Source organism: Borostomias antarcticus, assembly GCF_949987555.1.
Source record: "Borostomias antarcticus genome assembly, chromosome: 22".
In the NCBI taxonomy this organism is placed as follows: Eukaryota; Metazoa; Chordata; class Actinopteri; order Stomiiformes; family Stomiidae; genus Borostomias; species Borostomias antarcticus.
The window spans coordinates 16,415,128-16,439,510 of record NC_140255.1 but is presented as its reverse complement, the minus strand read 5'-3'; the positions used below and the strand labels follow the sequence as shown (position 1 = coordinate 16,439,510).

At 51.3% G+C, this 24,383-nt stretch overlaps 2 protein-coding genes across 4 annotated transcripts; one reads left to right on the top strand and one right to left on the bottom strand.

Moving 5' to 3' along the window:
- Positions 1-662: 662 nt before the first annotated feature.
- prdm9 (PR domain containing 9) lies at positions 663-6,020 on the top strand. 3 transcript variants are annotated; one of them, XM_084455895.1, is made up of 7 exons: positions 663-728; positions 1,102-1,212; positions 1,317-1,397; positions 1,609-1,886; positions 2,718-2,785; positions 2,891-3,081; positions 3,198-6,020. In XM_084455895.1, the coding sequence occupies exons 2-7, from the start codon at positions 1,110-1,112 to the stop codon at positions 5,453-5,455; spliced, it is 2,979 nt and encodes a 992-aa protein (XP_084312021.1). In that variant the 5' UTR covers positions 663-728; positions 1,102-1,109; the 3' UTR covers positions 5,456-6,020. The 3 variants fall into 3 exon arrangements, with proteins under 3 accessions (XP_084312021.1, XP_084312022.1, XP_084312023.1); XM_084455896.1 differs by lacking the exon at positions 663-728 and having other exon boundaries at positions 1,101-1,212; XM_084455897.1 differs by lacking the exons at positions 663-728; positions 1,102-1,212; positions 1,317-1,397; positions 1,609-1,886 and adding an exon at positions 1,920-1,971.
- A 1,544-nt stretch (positions 6,021-7,564) lies between these two features.
- LOC311324279 (neurabin-2-like) lies at positions 7,565-23,064 on the bottom strand (the record flags this gene model as incomplete). The annotated part of the gene is made up of 10 exons (XM_084456713.1): positions 7,565-7,615; positions 7,738-7,831; positions 7,994-8,223; positions 8,375-8,428; positions 8,991-9,143; positions 10,025-10,157; positions 11,073-11,177; positions 12,200-12,320; positions 12,857-12,989; positions 21,646-23,064. 10 exons carry the CDS (start codon positions 23,062-23,064, stop codon positions 7,565-7,567), a joined length of 2,493 nt encoding a protein of 830 aa, XP_084312839.1.
- Between the last annotated feature and the right edge of the window lie 1,319 nt (positions 23,065-24,383).

Sequence of the window (24,383 nt, the reverse complement as noted above, 5' to 3'; positions counted from 1 at the left end):
CTGTCCGTCCTGTATTAATATTGTTTCTTATCATTAGTTTTATTGAATAAAAAGTCAAAAATAAAAAAATACGTGCGCCGCCCGGGAATCGAACCCGGGTCGCAAGAATGGGAATCTTGCATGATACCACTACACCAGCGGCGCCGATGTTTAGTTGCAGAATTGTTTTGACCTTTAAGAAAAACCGAAATAAGGCATGTCTCAAAGACTGTATTCTATAGTTAATTTCTCCAACATCGAGTACGCCACAATCACTAGCTGACCGCATTTTGTTTTTTACACGGAGCGAACCGTAGTCTGTACTTGTTTTGGATTTTAAATGTGAAAGTTTTGTAGCCTACGTGGATTAAGGGACTTTAATTTTGAAAATGTGGTTTGTTTTGCGTCCGGTTCATGACTTTCCCTTTCAGCTTCATCATGAGCCTTTTGGCGGCTCGTCTTATCCTCAGCTAGCTAGCTAGCCTAGCTGGACGTGAAGTCTGTTCTCCAGCTGGAAACCACTATTGATAATAACTAGCTATCACTATACTCAGTGGGCAATAAAAGGTTCATGAGCTGTTCAGGTTAGCACTAGTGGAGATAGCTATCGACCCAGCCAATTTACCCAACCTAGGTAGCTAGCCAGTTGTACTTTTAAGTTTCTACTAGCTACCTATGCTAGTAACGTTAGCTAGCTAGTGCTAGTTACAGTGCTTGGCCGCTGGAATCCGCTCATGTTATCTCTCCAGGTATCTAACTAGCTCCTGCCAGCTCCTGGGGCTGTTCTGAGTGAAAGCAAAGCCAAATCTCTGGCCACAGCTGTACGCTAGCTAAATAATTTAGCTTGTCAAGTTAGCTAGCAATTGGCTAGTCTAGCTAGCATAGCTAATGTGACACCATAAGCTAGGCTAGTTTACTCAGAGTACCCAGGTTTACGGTTAGATAACGTTAGCCTTATTGTCTAACAGTTAGTGCTAGCTAATACCAAGTCCAGATGAACGAATGTGTAGTTAACCAAGTTGTTGGCCTATTAGCTAGTGCCAACGTTAACTTACTTAGCTAGACTTAACTAGCGTTACCTTGCTAGCTAGCTAATGACTCCCTTCTGTTGATTGTCCCTAGGCGTAGCTATGTCGGAGAGGGGCAGCATCGTGGAGTGGGCAGAGACTGTCACTGAAGTCATCATTGTCACAGAGGAGTACCAGCACTGTGATGATGGCAGCACCACTGCAGGTAAGCTGTAGCTAGCTAGCCAGGACTTCAAAGTGTACTAGCTAGATCTTGAGGAGATTCTTTGTTGATTTGATTCTGAGTTGTAATGTCATCTGGTCTTGCAGTGGTGCTGGAAGAACAGGCAGTGAGTCCGAGTATCCAGAATGTGTTGGAAACCATGGTGCAACAAGAGGAGAACGACATCTGTGAGTGAGCGCAGATTGTACAATCCCACAAAAGTGGAGCTTTGCTTTCAGCCTGTCCCAGCGTATAACGCAGAATAAACATATTAGGATTTTCTCGTAGTTTCAGTGGCTCTATGCCCTGAATGTATAAAGGCTTGGCTGTTTGTTTTCAGAGACATGTCTTGATGCCTCAACCTCTTACTGACCACCATGTTTTCATTTTGTTTTACAGATTGTGGCGAGTGTCATAATCTATTCAAAGACCAGTGTGACCTCCAAGGCGGGGTGGGGCCGTCCTTCGTGCTGGACTCCCCCACCACACTGGGCGTCCCCCAGAGAGCTCTCCTCACCCTTCCCCATGGGCTGATGATTGGCCGGTCCAGCATCCCCGGGGCGGGGCTGGGGGTCATGAACCAGGGGCCCGCCGTGTCCCCGGGGATGCACTTTGGCCCGTACGAGGGAGAGATCACCATGAGGGAGGAGGCGATTGAAAGCGACTATTCCTGGGAGGTGTGTCCTTCGACGGCACTCAGAATGTTTATTTAGAGTGCGAAACCCACGGAAACAAACCACTTGGGCGTGACCTTGATACAAAGTTAGTCTCTGTTCTGCCGATTCAACTGTCAAAATAATCAAACACATAAATGAGCTACTCTCGGCCTGTCTGTCTGTCCGTCCCTTCTATCCGGACTTTCCTTGGACACCGTCGGCCTGACAGCATTCATATTTGGCACGGGTATCCACAGGGGTCCTGGATAGACTATGACAGGGATGGATTTTTAATTAATTTACGCCTTGCCTAATTTTAACATAAAATACTGATCCGAGCCGCCAGCCAATAGAAATACTGCTCTGAGTAGAACTCGCCCCCAGCGTTCCTGCTGTCTACTCTAGAATTATCTTACCTGCTCATCAGCTGCAAGGAGCTGCAGCATTGCCCAAAATTAGTGCGGCTTCCCTGATACAAACACTGAACTATTATCTTGCGCCAGCCTAGTCTAGAATTACTTTGCCGTTGCTCAGCTTTGCTCAACATTAGTGCATTCTATTGTCCATCCGATAGCAGTAGCTAGCCAGCTTGCAAACAATAGCCAAACCAAGCTAGTATTTAGATGGGACTTGCCAAACACAACATGTTCACTATGTTCTGGGGGGGAGACGGGCATATAATATATTAAATGTCCAATTACTGATTGCTCCAACGGGTTTCAGAACTAGCAGATAAGTTGATTGGAGGGGCTAAGCTGGAGTGATAGCAGAATACAATATTTATCTGGTGTCCATAGTGCTCCAGCAGGTATCAGAACTAGTAGTTTAAGATGTTAATTCTTTATTTCCCAGATCTGCAAAAGAACTGACGAGTACGAGTACATTGATGCTTCCAGAGAAACACATTCGAACTGGATGAGGTAACCAGTGTGTTCTCAGTTATTATTATTATTATTATACACTACATCTTATCTGGTTTGTCTGTGACGGATCACACTCGCCTCCCTCTCTGTCCTCATGTTCAGGTATGTGAACTGCGCTCGCAGTGATGAGGAGATGAACCTGCTGGTGGTGCAGTGCAGGGGGAGTGTGCTATTCCACTGCTGCCGGCCCATCCACCCGGGGGAGGAGCTGATGGTGTGGCCAAGCGACAGCTTCCTCTGCCAGCCCAGCCATGCCTGGAACCAGATCTGGTTCAGGAAGTGCACCTCCACAGGTACCGGGATGTTCTAACTCAACGGGTTTGTTTCTGATGATCACGTTTTGATGCCAAAGCGATGCTGATGCACCATTTAAAGGTGTCTAAAGCCTCGGTTCTCCTCTCTGTTGTAGAGAGCAGCGAGGCGGAGGCCTCTCAGATCTTCCTGTGCGCCCACTGCCCGCTGTCCTTCACCACGGAATCCTACCTCCAGAGACACGCGGAGCACTGGCACGCCGAGACCGCGGAGCAGACCTGCGCTCTGCCGGAGCTCCCCCAGTCTGCAGACTACCCTCTCAGCGCTCCGGCCGGGCTGGAAGACCACCTCCACCCCAGCAGTCTGGCTGAGCCTGAGAATCAAGTTCTCAGTGCAGACATGGGCCAGTCCGAGAACCTGCCTCCTGGTGCAGACATGGTCCAGTCCGAGAACCTGCCTCCCGGTGCAGACATGGTCCAGTCCGAGATGGTCCCGTCACCACCGGCCCCTGTGGAGGCCTCAAGCCCGGAGAAACAGGAAGAGCCCAACAAATGCTCACAATGTGGGAAGGTCTTCATGTACTCTCACCACCTAAAGAGACACAATCAAAGCGTCCACTTAAGGACACGTCCCTACTGTTGCGTCCACTGCAAGAGGTGCTTCAGCCAGTCGTCCGGTCTGCTCAGGCACCAGCTGACGCACCAGAAGAGGACGAATAACACGGCGAAAGCGTCCGCCCACGTCGCCCCCTCGGCCCAGCACCCGTCCCCCGGGGCTGCCCAACCCACAGCGCCAGAACACCATCCTCAACCCGAAGACCCGTCACCCGGGGCTGCTGAAACCACAGCGACACCCGGGGCTGCCGAACCCACAGCGTCTGAACACCATCCTCAACCCGAACATCTATCTGATCCAGAACGCTCCCCTCCCAGTGAAGGACCGGGGCAGCTCCCTCCAGCGCCCCTGGAGGAAGCAGACGAGGTGACCCACAAGTGCTCACCATGCCAGAGGGTGTTCACCAACAGATACCACCTCGACAGACACAAACAGGCCGTCCATTCCAACAAGCGCCCTTACTGTTGCACGCAGTGCACGAGATGTTTCAGTCAGTCTTCTGATCTGGCCAAGCACCTCAAAGTGCACCAGAGACGGATGAAGAAGAGGAAACTGCCCGCTGAAGCGCTCTCCACAGAGGACGAAGAAGAAGAGAACCTGACGCCGGCGGACGACGACCAGGAGGACCCGGATCCTCCCTTCGTGGCGCCGTCGTCTGCGGTCGGGGCGCCGGGGATCACGCCCCGGCCGCGCTCCCAGAGGATGAAGCACCTGGGGAGCCGGTCCCGGCTCTCCGCCATCACCAGGCTCATCGCACCCAAACGCAGGCAGCCCCCCGCAAAGAGGCGGTCCCCGGGCCCCGCGCAGGCGGCGGAGGAGGAGGAGGAGGAACCGGGGGACACTGGCACTGCCGCCGACGGGACGGACGGAGGGGTGGAGTCGGCCGAGTACAGCTGCGCCGGATGTAAGGGAACGTTTGAAAACCCGGCGGAGTTCAAAGACCACCGGTGCTCTCAGGTAAGGGACGGCCCGTTCACCTGCCCCAAGTGTCAGACCGTTTTCAAAAAGTACGGTAACCTGCTGAGGCACGACCGCGTCACACATTCAGGGAAGACGTACCCGTGTGCGGACTGTGGACATCTCTTCACCAGGCCGGCCGCCTTGAAGAGGCACCGCGAGATGGATTCGTGCGGTAAAGTTCAGTTCACCTCCGAGGTTTTCGCGTGCTCCTATTGCCAGTACTCCTTCACCTCCCAGTACTACCTGGGTAAGCACGTGAAGAGGCACCACCCCGTGGAGTTCGTCTCTCTGCTGGGGTCCGGCGAGGCGTCCGCTCGCCCGGAGGAGGCTGACGAATCTCACAGCTGCTCCAAATGCGGCAAGACCTACGGGTCCTTCAAAGGCTTCAAAGCGCACAAGTGTATGAAGCAGGGGGAGATCTTATACCTGTGCACGGAGTGCGGGAAGGGCTTCTCCTGCTTCTACGCCCTCAAGCAGCATCACCTGTTCCACACGGGGGAGAAACCGCACCGCTGTCCCCACTGCGACAAGTGCTTCATGCTGGTCGGCCAGCTGAACGTGCACATCAGGACTCACACGGGGGAGAAGCCGTATCTGTGCACGCACTGCGGGGAGAGCTTCCGGCAGTCCGGGGACCTGAAGCGCCACGAGGGGAAGCACACCGGGGTGAGGCCGCACCAGTGCGCGGAGTGCGGGAAGAGCTTCAGCCGTCCCCAGAGCCTCCGAGCTCACCAGCTCCTGCACAGCGGACAGAAACTCTTCAAATGCACCCAGTGTGGGAAGAGCTTCTCGCGGAGTTATCACTTGAAGAGGCACCACCAAAAAATGCACACCTACTAGCAGCTACACCGGCCGCTACAACCCACATACCTAGCGGGCTGTATCGAGAGCTTGCTACGTATCACCTTGCCATAGCAGACCCGTAGTTTCATTTCAGATAAATACTTCATACTGAGCTTCCCAAGGGCTTCATGAATGGATTGCTTTGTACAGTCAGCCTGTTCCTCAAGAACATGTCTTCTGTATAGAAAGAGATTATTGATATTGGTTCTGTTTAGAAAGAGATCATTAATATTGGTTCTTGTCTTAGCAAAAAGCAGGTTTTTTTCAGCAGTGCTTGTTATCCCTTATTTATAGCTGCGTTTCTAATGCCGATATTTGCCCTAGCTTTGGAAGGGCTTCCTGAATTAAAAGCACTAAAACAGCCCAGCCTTCCTCATGTGAATGGGTTCTTGTTTGATCATTCTCAGTGTGATCTTTATTTTTTTTTTTATTCCTGTAAGAGCATTCATTGTTTTAAAGAAAATAACTTTATTATGCAGACTGTGCTCTTCAATGTCCCCTTGGGTGTCCTCAAATGAAGTGACAATATAGTCTTCAAAATTTTTCTAAAATTGACTTTGCAGATGGGATTATATTTGTTAGGCCTCGTTTTTGAAATAAAATGACTTCCGTATCACTGTTCACCATTTATTCCACAAAACATATAATGCAAAGCATGTGCCCGGTACAAGCCTAGAATCATATGAAAATACTAAGATCATGCCCATGACATATGTCGTCAATTCATGAACTTAACATGGTCTTCATGGAACTGCCGGGTCTTTACTCTGTCAGATCCGGTGCCATACCATATCTACGCTTTTTTTTTTTCTTTCTTTTTTTACCAGATTTGAAACCATTAGCTCTTACAGCATTCACCATATTCTAAACATTAAACAGAAGTGAAATATTTGAGTCTTATCTTAACTATACAAACATACTGGTATGAGAGTTAACACAGGTAGGTGTTAAAGGTTCAGTTTGCTGGGTGTATACCTGGCAGGTTCAGTCAGACTGAGAAGCCAGTGTGCTGGGTGTACACCTGGCAGTGATTCCTTGTGCTACGCTGAGGAGGCCAGAGCAGCTGCTGGTGAGCCTCTTCGTCCCTAATCCAGCTGTGGATTTACTATGCTCTTTTTACATCAGTAGTTTCTGCTTCACCAGTCAGTCAACGTCACAGAAATCCATGCCAGCAGCCATCTTCCGCACCAGCGGCCATCTTGGTTAGATGTGTTTTTGTGCAGCACAGCAGTTAGGTAGGTTGGTCCTCAGGGTGGAGATGAACTACCAGGTAGACTACCTCTGTCTTCAGTCAGTGATGGGTAAAAACACACTGTCTATGTGCTGTGGTGGAGGCAGCAGCTGTGTCTGAAGTGACATGAAACCTACAAACCCCGGGTTACTCACAATGTCAGGACAATATCAGTAAACATCTCAGACTCTCCATTCCAGTGAAGCACCTTAGCCACGATAACATCTTCCACAGTGCAATCTTCATCCAATGTGCACGTACTCTTCATCAATCATATACAATGATCCTTGACTTCATTAGTTTATATTATGTTAAATGTTATACATACTGTATATTAATAAAAAATATATACAAACCAAACTTTGTTTGATTAACCACATACAGCATCACTTCTGTACAATCCCAGAAGATAAGGTTTTCACAAAACAAAAACAGGCAAAAAACGAAAACAAAGGAATTTGTTTTGGCAATTAAAATCAAAAGCCTGGTCTTAAATTCACACAAACACAAAATTGTGACCAAAGGGTCAAATACTGAACACTGGAAATGATTAGAAACTAGCACAGTTAGAGACCAACAGGAGCAGTCCTTGTCAGTATCCCATTGTTAAGAAAATTGTTGATAAAACCGCTATAAATCGATAGCCACTGGCAGTTTCCCCAGCCGGGAAAGTTGAACAGAAAACAGGATTAACACGGGGATTCAGAGTTAATATGCAGCAGTACAAAGCCTGAGGATACTGTACATATATGCCACCAGAAACCAAGCTAGGTTCAAGACGAAGAATACCCTGGGTTGACTGCAAGTACAATAACACTGGACTCTTCTTCCCACGAAGCTCTGCTTTCAGAGACTCCTGCCGTGGAAAAGGTTTTTTATAAAGGTTCAGATTTCAGCTCCTCTACCCTGCACTCCAGGTCTGCCACCTGGGAATAACAAGAAGACATCGGATAAGACAAAGGCAGGACATGCTTCATAACTGTCTGTGTCTAGTAATGATTGATTGGTTGATTGATTGAACACTCGCTGTCCTTGTCTCCTCTCATACCTGCTCCTGCAGCTGGCCAGACTCCTCCTTTAGACAGGCCTCAGCGCCATCTTGTGTGCAACGCTGGGTCTCCTTCTTCAGGTACTCGATCTCCCTGGAGGCCAGGCAGAGACACAGGGGACATCACTATCAAACTGTCCTAATCTAGCTCCTTGTACCTTCACCATTTGCCTTCACCGGTTGCCTAGGTCCTTTTATAAAAAGGAAGCCTGGTCTTGTAGTGAAAGCCCCTTGACCCTTGCTAATGGTCCCTTACTTCTGCTGGTAGTCCTTGATGAGGCGCTTGGCCTTGTTGTACTTGCGCTCCAGTGCCTGGTACTGGGCCTGCGTCTCCTTCAGGTGCTCGTCCACGGCCTGGCATAGGGACTGAGCCTCCATCCAGTAGCCCTCCAGCTTCTCCATGCGCTCCTTGTTCTCCTGCAGCGTCTGCTCCAGACGGGCCCGGTCCAGACGCCAGCGCTGCTTATCCTGCTCGCCGTGGCTCAGCTGAGCGCGGCACGCACGCACACACACATACACACAAGCACGCACACACACACGATCACACACAAAACCAATCAAGGCACATTCGTGTCTTCTGGCCGTATTGTACAAAGTCTTGTTATTTTGGAGCGTGTGATTTCATAGCTGAGCTCACCTTCCTCTTCAGCTGCTGGATCTCAGCCTGGGTCACAGCATGTTTGATCTGGAGCTGTGGAGAAGAACCCCCGTCTCAGCGGTGAACACACAGCACACACACCTTCTTCTGAAAAGCCAAGCCCTCTGCAACTTTCATTGGCTCGTAAGCGGCTTAGTTTTTTGATGTACAAAGATTCCCTGTAATGCCTTTGTAGACATTGGTTTAGAGATTCTGCCTACCAAGTGCATATTGCTCAAAAACCCTAGGAGGAGTAGGACTTTAAGTGTTTATTGCAAAATTCGAAATGGTGGACAGTCCAATATGGCAGAAATGACGTGTGCTGAACTGATCAAAGGAATCCCTAGAGTGTTCGAGGTGCCGACATGAGACCTGGTGACGAAGTCAAGGGACCGTCCTGAACTTTTGACCATACGGTTCCATGGGCTGCCATAGACTTCCATTGCCGAAAAATAGAGAAAAAAAGCTTACAATTACAGTACCAACTGAGATAATTTGGATGACCAACCCCCCTCAGTCACTGAGAATATGGGCTTCAAGTTCAGTGCTAAGAATCAGCAATGGAATCATGCATTCCTAGATGTCTACCAATGACGTGGCTAGTGTCTTCACCCACCTCCCGATACTTATGTGCCAGCTTCTCAGGGTCGGCCTCCGTAGGGGAGATGTCATCATTCTCCGCCAGGTCAAACACCTCGATGGCGCTGGGGTACGAGGGGCTGACCTCCTCTTCATCATCTTCCTCCTCATCGGTCCCATATTCACCAGTCTGGAGGAGAGAGAGGAAGGTGTGAGCGAGCGACGCGGGGGAGCTCCTTCAGTACAAGGTACGGCTGCTCATTTAGCCATCCGACCATCCAACCACCCAGAGAACCATAACACTGAGTTCCCAGGTCTTATTCTCTCTGACCGCACAGAGTTTTTTGTTGTTGTTGCATTTTTGGCTGTTATGACACTTGTTAGCCACTGGATGGAGCAAAACACACACAAAAACTGCAATCACCCTGGAGTAGAACCCTGTGACCCCGGAGTAGAACCCCGTCACCCTGGCCCTGCGTCCTGTGGGTGAGTGCAAACATAGTTGTCATGGTGATGATGTGACCTGTGGAGTACGCCATGTTTGGTTCTCTGTGGTCAGTTGGCAGAAAGTCCTCCTACCAACCTTCTCTCAACCATGGATGTGAGAAAGATACCCGAATACGAGACGCACACAGATTAATCAGGTAATGGGCGTCCTAGGGGTCGTCCCAGAATTTGATTCATGCCGTTTTGTTCCCCTTTTTCTGGGCAAAGCTGTGCCTAGTGCCTCCGACCACTTAGGTAGATTTAGACAAAGATGTGACTGGAGCACATATGTTAATCCCAACTCTGAATGGAAAACAGGACAGAGGGAGGATAACAAAACAGCACAGGACATGTTCACTGTCACATGTCACATGTTCACTGTCCCCCATCCGATGGAAGCTACACTTAGTCCTAACTTTTTACATTTCACTGACACAAAGGGGAGATACATCTTTGGTGGGGGACAACATGTTTACTGTGCACTTGGAGGTATCTAATGAAATATGCCAGACCAGGTAAAAAGTCATACTACTGGTTGTAGTGTTACTATATGTACTGGCTGTAGTGTTACTACAGGTATGTTACCTCCTGGTTGTCCATGTACTGGTTGTAACGTTGCTCCATGGCCTCCCGTTGCCAGCGTTCCTGCTCCAGGGTCTGCTGGATCAGCTGGGCCACCTCGCTCTGCTCCCCGGGCTTCTCCCGGCCAATCAGAAACCTGCACACAACCCGCCCGGCGAGAGAGGTAATCTGAGGTCACTTATGAAGCCGCCGGCCACAACAGCCCTTCAATTATCCACCGCCAACTGCTAATTACATGCTCACTTCCTGTTCCTGTCTGTCAGACTGACATTGTTATGAATGGGCAGCGTCGCCTCCGCTCTGTAATGCGGAGCTCTCTCTGATGGCATCTGGTCTTCCACACGTTACGTAACACTTAAAATTACATTTGATCTTCCACACATTACGTAACACTACAAATTACATCTGATCTTCCACACGTCACGTAACACTACAAATTACCCCCGCCACCCCCAGCTGCGCTGACAACCACAGCTTCAATTATGAATGAAGTCGGCACAGGATGACAAAGGAGAGCGCTGGGAACAGACCCACATAGCCCGCCGAGGGCCGTCAGAAATAGACTCCACTGCCATTTCAAAATGATACCTCTGATGACTGCTGTGTCTGGGTGAATCAAACGGCTCTGTCTGTCTGTCTGTCTGTCTGTCTGTCTGTCTGTCTGTCTGTCTGTCTGTCTGTGGCTCTCCGCGTCTATAGTAGGAAGTGTTCTCTCTGGATGGATGTAATCATGACCTTATTTGACACCTGCTGTCTGCGGAAGACAGGAAGTGGTGATTTGTCTGTTTCACGTAACTGTATCCAAAACTGCTGTGGTCGCAGTGCAAGATGGGATAGTCTCTCAACAGAACTGTGATATCTTGTGTGTTACTGAGCTACAATACCGTCTACAGATCAGACTCTGTGCACCGTTAGCAATACTTATAAAGTTAGTTAGCAATACTTATAAACCTAGTAGTCAAGTAATCTGGACAATATCAGGAAATAGAGCAATAAGCAGCAAGAGGGGCGTGTCTGTGACAGGGTGTGTTGCGCTGAAAAGCCTCCCCACCTGACAGTGCCTGTGGTGTTCCTGAGGACGGAGGCAGCGAAGTTCTGGGTGACCCCGACCAGACTGGTCCCGTCTACCTCCACGATCAGGTCGTTCACCTGGATCCTGGGGAGAAACCGCAGCATGAGGCTCCGCCCGGCGACACAGGGTTAGCACTAGGGGCTGGGGCTCAGTTAGCCCTGGTCCAGGTGGGTATACTATTCAGGGCTATACCCCGGCATACCCCCCTGCCAGGGACCATTCATTGCACCATAGACTCTACATTACCGCATCTACAGCCAATATTATTTCATTACTTACCAAAGTGAAGACATTTTTCCAAAGATGAAAGCCTTTTCTCCGAGGTGGCTACAGTTGCAGCCCCGCACCTTTTGTATAAAAAACACTTTTTGCGCTTAAATACTGTAGCACATATCCACCGATGTCCACTAGCCTGGCTTCGCAACCCTGATCACGTGATAGAGAGCATGTGAGATCATGTGATTAGGTTCGCGAAGCCAGGCTACTGGACACCATAGTAGCTGAGTGGATATCAGTGTATATGTGCTTTTTAAGTGCAAAATGTTACGTATTATATAAAAGGTGGAGGGCTACAACTGTAGCCACCTCAGAGAAAAGGCTTTCATCTAACAAAATAATATTGTCTGTAGATGCGGTAATGTAGACCGAATGTAAAAAGGTTAGGTTTGGGCTAGGTTAGGTGTGGGAGGGGTTGGCGCTAGGTCTGGGAGGGGTTTGGTTTAGGTTTAGGAAGGGTTCAATCCAATCCAATCCACTTTATTTCTATAGCACATTTAAAGAACACAAGGTTGCCAAAGTGCTGCACAACAGATAAAAAAAACTGTCAGACACTAAAAACACAAAACTGTTAAAAGCAAATACACAGTGACTCAAGACAAAACAACAGGTTTGGGAGGGGTTGGGAATAGGTTTGGGTGGGGTTGGGGCTAGGTCTGGGAGGGGTTGGGGCTAGGTCTGGGTGGGGTTGGGGCTAGGTCTGGGTGGGGTTGGGGCTAGGTCTGGGAGGGGATGGGGCTAGGTCTGGGAGGGGTTGGAGTTAGGTCTGGGTGGGGTTGGGGCTAGGTTACGGGGAAGAGGAGAGGGGAGGAGCCCTGTGTGGGACGTACCTGCCGTCCCTGTGCGCCGCCCCGCCGTCCGTGACCGTCTTGACGAAGATGCCGAGCTTCTCCAGGCCCATGTCCGCCCCGGCGCCCATGCCGATGATGCTGATGCCCAGCCCGTCGCCATCTGGAGAGCACAGAGTCACAGGAGTAAGGGCTTCTCTGTTCATTCCTCACGTCTTCTACCGCCGTAACAGCTGGTCCAGTGTCAGCTGACTAAGTGATGGGTTTCCTCTCGGGAGAAGGAGGGATAACTGGACAGATGGAGGAATGATGGTCACACGGACGGAGGGATGGATGAACGAGATGCAGCTTGACAGATCAATACTGTATATTGATTATTATCTGAACAGAGTAGAGATCAATCACCCATCATGTGGTATGTATGTAGCCTTACTGTGTGCCGTCTCCGTTTACAAGTCAAATGTGTTTTAGATTACCCCCGGCTGTTAGCCGTGCTGATGTGTTGTCTGCCACACCTGCCTCTGGGTGCTCCAGGGCTGCTCAGAGGGTGTCTGAGGGGTAAGTACCTCCCTGGGGTGCTCCAGGGCTGCTGGGAGGGTGTCTCAGGGGGTAGGGAGTGCTCCAGGGCTGCTGGGAGGGTGTCTGAGGGCTAGTTACCTGTCTGGGGGAGCCCCAGGGCTGTGTCTGAGGGCTAGTTACCTTTCTCCAGCTCCACTGGGAACAGGTCCAGCCTCTCCACCCTCTTCTCCAGCTCGTACTCGGCCGATGCCGCCATGGGATCCACGTCCTCATTGCGCCGGTCGTAGTCCTCGTTGGGATAGGTGGCGAATACCTGGAGATGGGGTCACGGCACACAGCTGATGAATCAGACTTCAAAGCAAATACAGATCTATGAGTGATGAATGAAGACATGAATGCTGTGTTATAGAGATAGAATAGAATGTATATTGTCATTGTGCCAAGGTACAACAAAATTAAAATCTGTTTGGATTGGATCACTGCTAAAGCAAGGTGCTGGAGGATGAAAAACTGATCATGTGGAGAATATATGCCATCCATCCTCAAAGACTGGACTCACAAACCACACCCGTCTCCGGACTCTGAGCAAATTATACTTTTCATAGTATTATTTCTGAGACATTGCCACGATGCAACAAGTCAAAATCTTCATGACATAGATGAAACAAATATACAGTATGTGAGGCTAGGACCGAGGACGTCCATGTCATGACAGATGAATATATGTGAGACTATGGCAGAGGTCCATATCATGACAGATGTGAGGCTAGGGCAGAGGTCCATATCATGACAGATGTGAGGCTAGGGCAGAGGTCCATATCATGACAGATGTGAGGCTAGGGCAGAGGTCCATATCATGACAGATGTGAGGCTAGGGCAGAGGTCCATATCATGACAGATGTGAGGCTAGGGCAGAGGTCCATATCATGACATGTGAGGCTGTTGGGGCAGAGGTCCATATCATGACATGTAAGGCTGTTGGGGCAGAGGTCCATATCATGATATAGATGAGCCAACAGCGTTCATGTTCATTCATTACTGATTGATATTTAAATTCACTGTGACAAACTATTCCCCCAGTATTTGAGCCCTGACTGCAGATGTTGCACATTGTCCACATGCAATGTGACTCGAACACCTGTCCACCTGTCCACCTCCCCTCCTGCAGGTACAGGCCCTGTTCCCAGGCTAGCTGGAGCTTCCAACACTGGGACCAACAGCATGACAGTTTACATAAGCACCTCCGGCATCCTAATGCAGGCCATCTGCAGTCGCTATTAGCAAGCCTCACACACACTGAGCTGCCAACATGGTTGCCTTTTAAAAACCGGAGCCAGTCTCTCTCTCTCTCTTCCCCTCTCTCTCTCTCCTCCTCTCTCTTCCTGGGGTGATTATGCATGCGCCACCTCACAGGGTCCACTAGCCTCTCTCTCCGTCTGACAAGACCTTCTCTGTGTGCTTTCGTTTCTATGTTAGCTCTGTCTTTCCCTCACTCCCAGATCCACCACAGTCCTTCTTCTGCCCTGTCACTTTATTGTGGTTGAATGACCTCAACGACGTTGGTGGCGATACGATACTCATCTTATACACATGCAGCTGTGTCCCTCAGTCTCTCTGTACGTTTCACAGCACAACCTCTGTGCCTAAACACTGCCGTCTGCTGATCACATGGCTGTCTGGTCTCCATAGCAACTACACAGCAAAGTGCTTGTTGGTTTTGACAGTGTCATCCCTCCCTTAAGAGAGGGGCGGCGTCATTGTGTTTTCATGTGCCGGTCTCTCCAGTGAGACCGTACAGGTCTCTCCAGTAAGACCGTACAGGTCTCTCCAGTAAGAGTATTTTGCACTGTTCATATGCACTGTCCTGTCTTTGCACTGGCCAGTCTTGTCCCTGCACCCTGTCTAATGTTGTCTCCATCAGTGTTACGCACCAACTGACCAGAACAAATCCCTAGTATGTGTAAAATCAACGTATATAAAACAGATTCTGAGACTACATTTCTCTCCAGTAGGACTAAGACTCTACTGTTCTCTCCAGTAGGACTAAGACTCTACTGTTCTCTCCAGTAGGACTAAGACTCTACTGTTCTCTCCAGTAGGACTAAGACTGTGCAGGTCTCTCCTCTTCAGTGGGACTAAGACTGTACATACATTGGCAGTGAAGTTAATATCAACACAGACACAAAACCCTCTGAGTTCTGGACCAGCTATAGGTTTCAACCCAGCCATGAGTTCTGACACAGACAGTCTCTGAATGGTTCAGCCCAGTGATGCGGACTTGGAGCAGTGGGCTAATGGCCTCAGATTTAGATTACCTTTGTATTTAGATGGATTAGTCCAATATGGATTACAACCAGACAAAGTGTGCTTGGCCTGACTAGAGGGAAGGTAAGGTCTGAGTTTATACTGAGTTGATCCCCTCTGGGTGGGTCTGCTGTGGACAGCTCTCTCCTGGAGAACCACATCATAAGACCGCAGCTCGCCCCTGGAGAAACACATCAAAAGACCACAGCTCTCTCCTGGAGAACCACATCATAAGACCGCAGCTCGTCCCCGGAGAAACATCAAAAGACCACAGCTCTCTCCTGGAGAACCACATCAGAAGACCACAGCTCTCTCCTGGAGAACCAGATCAGAAGACCACAGCTCTCTCCTGGAGAACCACATCATAAGACCGCAGCTCGTCCCCGGAGAAACTTATCAGAAGACCACAGCTCGCCCCTGGAGAAACTTATCAGAAGACCACAGCTCTCCTGGAGAACCACATCAGAAGACCACAGCTCGCCCCTGGAGAACCACATCAGGAGGCCACAGCTGGCTGCCCTGGCTTCACAGCTCCTCTGTCAGAGGTCAAACCCAGGTCAGGGTATAAAGACGCACCGGGAGGAATAAGCAGGCCTATTCCGTGACCTGCCTGACACAGCAGACACTCTCTCCCTGGTGGAGATTTATTTCTGCCTTCCATGGTTGATCCCACTAAGGGATGAGACACACACGATCCTCCCTCTCCCTCTCCCTCTCTCTCTCTCCCTCTCTCTCTCTCTCGGCATGACGTAACACTACATATTGCCGAAGCAACCGCTTGGACAAAGCAACATTAATTAGATCTAAATAAGATCTCGCTTTCTCACACTTCTCTCTCTCTCACCCCCCTCTCATCTCCCTCCCTCTGTCCTTCCCGATTGGAAACATGGCGGGTGATGATCAGAGGCTGGAGAGGGTGAGGCGGCTGCCAGTCAGAGGGATTGACGTGCCTTTCCCCTTTCGGAAGACAAACATTGGGATTAAGGTGGGGGGCTGGGCTGGACTGGGCCTGGCCGGGGGAGGACGCTGCTCCAGTTGTGGCCGATAGTAGGTCACAGTAGCTAACAGATGGCCAGGAAACTCCCTCCACTCCCCTCCCCTCCCCTCCCTCTCTGCCACAAGCCGACAGGGACGCCCTACAAAAGCTCTGCATGTAGCTAACTCACTAGCTAGCCCAGCTAGCCTCTGTTTGTGTTGGTACACAGAGCGACCGCTTGGAATGTACAATGTATTAAAATGTCCTGGGAAGTGACAACCACCATTTTACAATGTTTCTGCCGTGACTGAGAACGGCGCACATGCTGGTTTGGGTTGTTGTGCTGGGATGTGGTTGGGTAACACTGTGGAGGTTACCGTGGTTACCACATTCTCATCCTCCCGTCACAACCCTGGTCTTCCCCTGCCTCTCGTCTGTCCAGAAACAGCTACGTTGGGAGCAGGTGAGGTTGGGTGGGAGCAGGTGAGGTTGGGTTGGGAGCAGGTGAGGTTGGGTTGGGAGCAGGTGAGGTTGGGTTGGGAGCAGGTGAGGTTGGGTTGGGAGCAGGTGAGGTTGGGTTGGGAGCAGGTCAGGTTGGGTAGCTGGCTCCACGGTCTCTGCTGCTAACTTATAAATTACAGCCACTAGGGCAGCCCCAGACCTTTTAGGCATTAGTGCAGCCGCTTCTATACCTGACGTGTGTCCTTTCGTAACATGAGATTTAGACCAATGCCAGGAGTCTCCAATGGCGTTCCACACCAGCACTAGAGGGCAGTAGAGATTGCTCACAAACCTGCACTACTTACTTCTCCACCTGGGTGTGAATTTTAAATTCCTCATGTCGGCACACTTTCATGAAAAGCAGTTTCTATTGGCTGACTTGGCTGACTTTCTCTCCTGTTCCTATGCTCAGTAAACAGTTCTCTCCATGCCACTGATGCCCTGTCATCACCTCAGTCTCTCACAGCTCTCTAAGCGCTCGCTCACTCTCACTTCCCTGTCCCTGATATCAAGTGCAATTAACCCACTGAGAGAAATTTGTCACAGAGAGTTGGCAAACGAGTGTTTATCAAACCCAAGCAGCCAAGCTGTATGTTGATGTGAGACAGAGAACACACTGTAAGCCTGCACTCCCCACAGTTCTCCTGAGGACATGACCAGCGCTGCCGGCTCCAGAGTCAACCACGCAGGTTCACAGGGCCTGGACGGAGGGCCAGGGAATTAGTGGTGAACACATGTTTAATCCTGGCTCCCTGCTGTGCGGCCTCTCTGCAGTTAACACAGACCCCCGGCAAGAAGCTCTGCTCCCCTACAGCCTAGAATAACGTGGTGGCTTTTGCCTAGCGAGGGCAGCAGCGTGTGTTGGGCAGGTCAGGTGTGGTCAGTAGTGTTGGGCAGGTCAGGTGTGGTCGGTAGTGTTAGGCAGGTCAGGTGTGGTCAGTAGTGTTGGGTAGGTCAGGTGTGGTCAGTAGTGTTGGGCAGGTGAGGTGTGGTCGGTAGTGTTAGGCAGGTCAGGTGTGGTCAGTAGTGTTGGGTAGGTCAGGTGTGGTCAGTAGTGTTGGGCAGGTGAGGTGTGGTCGGTGGTGCTGGGTAAACTCTGGGTAAATTACCCGCTGGTGTTAGGCAGGTCAGGTGTGGTCAGTAGTGTTGGGCAGGTCAGGTGTGGTCAGTAGTGTTGGGCAGGTCAGTAGTGTTGGGCAGGTCAGGTGTGGTCAGTAGTGTTGGGCAGGTCAGGTGTGGTCAGTAGTGTTGGGCAGGTCAGGTGTGGTCAGTAGTGTTGGGCAGGTCAGGTGTGGTCAGAAGTGTTGGGCAGGTCAGGTGTGGTCAGTAGTGCTGGGAAGGTCAGGTGTGGTCGGTGGTGTTGGGCAGGTGAGGTGTGGTCGGTGGTGCTGGGCAGGTGAGGTGTGGTCGGTGGTGTTGGGCAGGTGAGGTGTGGTCGGTGGTGCTGGGTAAACTCTGGGTAAATTACCCGCTGGTGTGAGGTAAACTCTTGGTAGACTTTACGGATATGGACCTAAATGCAAAAAAGTGCTTACATACTTCTAACCACTGAACATACAAGTTGCTTACACATCAGGAGGCCACAGCTGGCTGCCCTGGCTTCACAGCTCCTCTGTCAGAGGTCAAACCCAGGTCAGGGTATTAAGACGTACCAGGAGGAATAAGCAGGCCTATTCCGTGACCTGCCTGACACAGCAGACACTCCCTCCCTGGTGGAGATTTATTTCTGCCTTCCATGGTTGATCCCACTAAGGGATGAGACACACACGATCCTCCATCAGGACCACGACCGTATTCCACAGAGGCAGCTTCTTCCCCACGGGCATCAGCCTCTTCAACCAGGCCTGTGTCCCCCTCTGACCCCCACCCCCCAAACCCACCACGGACTCCATCACCGCTAAGAGACACACATTTCCAAACTCATATATACTGGAGGAAACATATTAGACTGATGGACAAAGCTACTGAATTACATCTATATGCGCTCTCTTTGCCCGTGTTCGAGTTTTTTCAACGTGAGCCACGATTTTCACAGAAATCTCAGCATTCTTATTGCATCGCTTCCCAAATCGTCCCTCCCTAAAAATTTGTGTCTACTTTTTATTTGTCGGAATTAACACTGATATACAGAAGGACACATGGGCATTTGGGGAAGCTATGATACTGCTCTAGAACTCTGTACACACACACACACACACACACACACGCGCACACGCCAAGGGAAGTCGGTGGCAGAAAAGAGAAACGGTGTGTTTGTTGCTATATGAATGGCGCTGTGACGTCAGGTTAGACAACACAGAGCACTTACATAACCAGGACTGAGCCCACATCCTGACTGGAGGCTTCAGCACCAACACTGTAGCACTGAGCACCCTGACTGAACACTGCAGGACTGAGTATCCTGACTGAACACTGCAGCACTGGGACAGTACCCTGACTGAACACTGCAGGGCTGAGACACTGGGACAGTATCCTGACTGAACACTGCAGGACTGAGTATCCTGACTGAACACTGCAGGGCTGAGACACTGGGACAGTATCCTGACTGAACACTGCAGGGCTGAGACACTGGGACAGTATCCTGACTGAACACTGCAGGACTGAGTATCCTGACTGAACACTGCAGGGCTGAGACACTGGGACAGTATCCTGACTGAACACTGCAGCACTGGGACACTGGGACAGTAGCCTGACTGAACACTGCAGCACTGGGACAGTACCCTGACTGAACACTGCAGGGCTGAGACACTGGGACAGTATCCTGACTGAACACTGCAGGACTGAGTATCCTGACTGAACACTGCAGCACTGGGACAGTATCCTGACTGAACACTGCAGGGCTGAGACACTGGGACAGTATCCTGACTGAACGCTGCAGCACTGGGACACTGGGACAATATCCTCACTGAACACTGCAGGACTGAGTATCCTGACTGAACACTGCAGGACTAGGACAGTATCCTGACTGAACACTGCAGGACTAGGACAGTATCCTGACTGAACACTGCAGGACTAGGACAGTATCCTGACTGAACACTAACTACAGGGCTGAGACACTGGGACAGTATCCTGACTGAACACTGCAGGACTAGGACAGTATCCTGACTGAACACTGCAGGACTAGGACAGTATCCTGACTGAACACTGACTGCAGGGCTGAGACACTGGGACAGTATCCTGACTGAACACTGCAGGAGTAGGACAGTATGCTGACTGAACACTGACTGCAGGGCTGAGACACTGGGACAGTATCCTGACTGAACACTGCAGGAGTAGGACAGTATCCTGACTGAACACTGCAGGACTAGGACAGTATCCTGACTGAACACTGCAGGACTAGGGGCTGAGCTTGTGGAACAGCAGCAGTGTGAGCAGCAGAGTGACCCCCCCCCCCCCCCCCCCCCCCCCCCAGGCTCCAGGTAGTGTGGGGGTACATGATCTCGCCCTGCATCATCCCCTCAGGACCATGTCTGATGGGGGTTAGCATGAACCATCACCAGAAGCTTGAGAGAGAGAGAGGTGTGTGTGTGAGAGAGAGAGAGAGAGAGGTGTGTGTGTGTGTGTGTGAGAGAGAGAGAGGTGAGAGAGAAGAGTGACCGAGTTAGAGAGAGAGAAAGAGAGAGGAAGAGAGGTGAGAGAGAAGGAAAGAAAGAGAGAGGTGGGATGGAGAGAAGAGTGAGCCAGATGACAGTCAGGTGGACAGAGTTTAAAAACGCTGAAAGACACTCATTACTTCTTGATCACAGTACATGCAGAGGAGAACCAAGGCCTCTAAATATTTCAAAAGACATGAAAGGCTAAACAAAAAATCTCAATCAACATCCAAATAAATAATTCATACCGGTATGTGCCAACAGAATAGATCAAGAGTAGAATAAAGACAAGCAAACAAACACACGCGCCATGAGAGCGGCTTCCTGTGTTCAGCGTGCAGACAGGCCTGTGACGCTTACAATGTGGCTATTTTTATAAACGTCAAAACAGGAGGAGGAGAGGGAGAGAGAGAACGAGAGAGGGAGTGAGAGAAAGAGGGTGTTAGGAAGCAGGAACAAAGATGTTAGTGTGAAGTCTACCCCGGGGGGGGGGGGGGGGGTCTACTGTAGATCCCCACCACCGTCACCACTATGTGTGGGCGAGCCCCGAGCAGCTACAGCGAGGAGGGGGGGCGGAATAGTCACACACACAAAAAAATATGTCAGATGCTCGTTTCCTGTTTGACGGAGAGAGCGAGTGACAGTGCGTGACTAAAGCCCTGGCACTCATATCGCCGTGACATTTAAGCTACTCAACACAGGGCCCCCTCCGTCCGACCTCTGACCCTGGCTGGCTGCCCTCCTCCCCGCGCCAACCCAAGTCCCTCTCAGCAACAAAGCCGACACTGATGGTCAGCGGGAGCTCCTCTCTCTGGTGACCAGCACCGCGGGACGGGCAGCCCCTAGACACTCACACACACTCTGTAGGCCGAACACGGCCACTTCTGGTCACTGCCGCCATGCAGGTTTGAAATAATGTTACGAAACTAGGCTTCATTGATGCACATATCTCCTGTGTTCAATGACGAAGAAGGAAAGAGAGAGAGCTTTGACTTTCAACGTGAGTGGTTCGGACACAAGCAAGAGCTCTCAGTCGCTGGAGCGGGTGGCTGTGTCCTGGAGTGTGTGATGCCTGGCACCGGGGCACTGGACCGGGCAGAGAGGAGCGCTATACTGGGCAGCATGGTGAGCCTGAGCTAGGATATCTCACAGGATCTGATAAAGCAGCACATCTGCCACGCTGCCATACCAACATCACTCTCTCTCACACTACATGTCTCTGTGTCTCTCTCTCTCTCTCTGTCTCTCTGTGTGTTTTTCTCTCCCCTCACTCATCTGACCCTGTACTAAAGCCCCTGCACCATATAAACCGTCCACTGCACGGCTACTGACCTTTCATTCGCGCAGTCAGGATGTCCCTCACACACGGAAAGCTGGGCTAAATATTCTGTCTCGTGTTATTGTGTGAATGTGTGTGTGTGTGTGTGTGTTAGTGTGTGTGAGGTGTGCGTTTGTGTGTGTGAATGTGTGTTAGTGTGTGAATGTGTGTGTGTGTGTGTGTGTGTAGGTGTGTGTGAATGTGTGTGTGTAAGTGTGTGTGAATGTGTGTTAAGTGTGTGTGTGTATGTTAGTGTGTGTTAGTGTGGCGATCTCACCTTGATGGACTCTGTACTAAAGCGGATCTTGCGGCTAGGGGGCGGGTCCTCCTCCACAGGAAGGCCGCTGATCTCACAGCAGCTGGACTCGGGCTCGTAAGGCTCATCCTCCTCTTCCTCCTCCTCCTCATCCACCTGGCTACCTCCAGAGTCCTCCCCCACCGCGCTGTAGGCGCTGATATCCACCGCCTCTGCCCCCGCCTCCTCCTTCCCAGTCCTCTCCTCCTGCTCCTCCCCCCCGCCACCCTGGCCCGGGTCTCCGTCCTGCCCGCCCGCGCCCTTCGGAGAGGCGTCCCTCACCGTAGCTCCTCCCTCCGCGCCGTCCCCCCCGTTCTCCAGGGAGGGCTGCCCCTCAGCTTGGACCAGCGTGGCCTCCTGGCCTCCGGAACGTTCCTCGGCCTTTCCTTCGGCAGCGGCGGCGGCGTCTGACGCGGCCCCGTCCCGGAGCTCCTCTGTCACGCCGCCAGGCTGCTGCGCGGGGCCGCCGTTCAGGACCTCGGAGAAGATGGAGGAGGAGGAGGCCCCCGCCGTCCCCCTGGGGGCCCTGGGAGGAGGAGGCCCCGCCTCGCGGTCCCTGAGACCGCGGCCCTCCTCGTCTTCACGGCGGCCCGACGTCTGCGGGGCGGCGGTGGTGGGGAGCGGCACGCGGACCCTCTTGGTGATGACCTTGGAGTTGAGCACACCCACCTTGGCGCTGACCCCCCGCGAGGGTAGCGGCGGCGTGGAGGAGAGGCGGTGCAAGTTGCTGCGGAGCTCGGCCGCCCGCTCGAACACGGCGCTGAGCTGGCTGACGGTGGGCGACACGGCCTCGGACGCGTCCAGGCTGTCCAGGGACTCCGTGCTGCCATTAAAGCGGGCCACCACATCCAGCCTGCCGTCCTGGAAGCCTGAAGCGCGATCGGTCTTCAGCAAGACGCGGGTGGTGGCGGCCTTTTCCTGCTGCTGCAGCTGCTGCTGCTCAAAGATCCTGCGCGTCTCCTGCAGTTTGGAGTAGCTGGGCGACGAGGCCCGCTGGTGGCCGTTCTCCGCCTTGGGGTCGAACCGGTTGACGCGTTCTGACACGGAGGAACCGAGCTTCAGCAGCGCGCTGTGGTCCACGTTCTCGTTCAGGCTCCCGGCCCTGGGCAGGGACAGACGCACCGACTTCTCCGTCTCGTTCGCCCTGCTCGGGTCTAGTTCTCCCGGACCCTCCCCCTCCGACGGAGACTGCATTTGCATGAACATGTTTTTGATACGGTGCACGTTAGAGCCGTACCGGCGGCCGCGCGGGCCCTCCTGGAAATCTCCGTTGGCGGCGGCAGCATCCTTCACGGGCTTCAGCGCCTGCATCCCTGCTTCGTACGCGCTCCTGTGCGGGGATGGGCTCCTGAGGGTCGACCCGGAGCCGCCGCTCTTGGTGGAGGATTCCGTCTTCATCATGGTCAGTCGAGCGTCTCAGCGGATGCTCAGCAGCGGCATGTCTCTTCTCTTCCCCCCGGCGGACGCACAGATCTGTCCTTTCCGCCAACAGTCGGGTTCTGCTGGGAGGGGGGGTGGCGTCTCCCGGCTGGGCTAGAATGGCAGACACAGAGAAACGAACACGGTTATCGTTTTAGGCCGCTTGCATCCACTGTGATCCGATATGCAGCGGAGTGGAGGCGATGCATCTGTCATGAGCTTCTTTGTAATTAAAATAAAAAATCCCAATCAAAAAACACAATAGGTTGGAAAAATGTGCCGGTCATTAAAACACATTAGTAGGAAACTGGAACAGTAAGTAATGAGCCGCGGATTTACCGCTGGTGACAGATTGCTTCTGCTTTAATCCCTTTTCACCGGAGCATCTTTGTGACGTGTTGATTCTGTGATCTGCAGATTTCTGCTCCTCGCGTAAAAAGCAGACTGCAGCATGGAGGAGGGGCGCCGCCGGGTCATAGTGCCGGTCCGTTCTTTTCGCATGTTAGGCTAATAGCGTGTTTTAGTCATGGAATGGGTTGAATCTTGTTCGTTCGTGTAGCCTACACCCCGCGGAGCCTAGTCTACACACAAGAAAACACATTTGTAAAGTAAATAAATAAATAAATAACCTCACTTCTTGTCAATTACATTTAGACAATATGAATCGGAAGGAACTTTGACGCATTAGGACCCTGCGGAAATGAAGGACACACTCTCAGTTTCTGTGTCCAATGATTCATTCGTTCAACATTGCTTGTCGCTTCTTCATCTGAGAGTAATGATTCTGATGGTACAGTGTGAACAATTTCAGATCATACAAAGTTGCTTGTTTAACGAATAGCCAATTGGTACTTTTTTAACAATGGCGGCTGCTGTAGTGAATGTTGTAGATATACTCCCACAGCGTACGGCTGTTTCCCACCCACGTGATTTAGTAGAATACAGCCCACAATCTATTATCAGTAGGTACATTTTTGGGAAGATAGGCCTACAGATTGAATGGTATGCAATTGGGCTCATGAGAAAATACACCATTCTTGTGTTCTATAGGCACCAATAGGCACACCGAACAGTTGCTTTTGCGTTTGTTATGTGGCTTAAAGGGATAATAATGGTCTTAAATGTGTTGATGCTTGACGAATTAATATTAGCTTCAAATATTTAAAATGAATTAGTAAAAAGTGTTGGAATTATTACTCCATAAAGTCTACAGACACTGTACCCCCCCCCCCCCCCATACACACACACACCACACACACACACAACAAAAACAACACGCACGCGCACACATTTAGGAAACA

What these genes read in the sequence shown, in the direction of transcription:
- prdm9 (XM_084455895.1), top strand. Translation starts at nt 1,110, where the DNA reads ATGTCGGAGAGGGGCAGCATCGTGGAGTGGGCAGAGACTGTCACTGAA. An exon ending in TGATGGCAGCACCACTGCAG is followed by an intron (nt 1,213 to 1,316) that starts GTAAGCTGTAGC and finishes CTGGTCTTGCAG; the next exon opens with TGGTGCTGGAAGAACAGGCA. An exon ending in ACACATTCGAACTGGATGAG is followed by an intron (nt 2,786 to 2,890) that starts GTAACCAGTGTG and finishes CCTCATGTTCAG; the next exon opens with GTATGTGAACTGCGCTCGCA.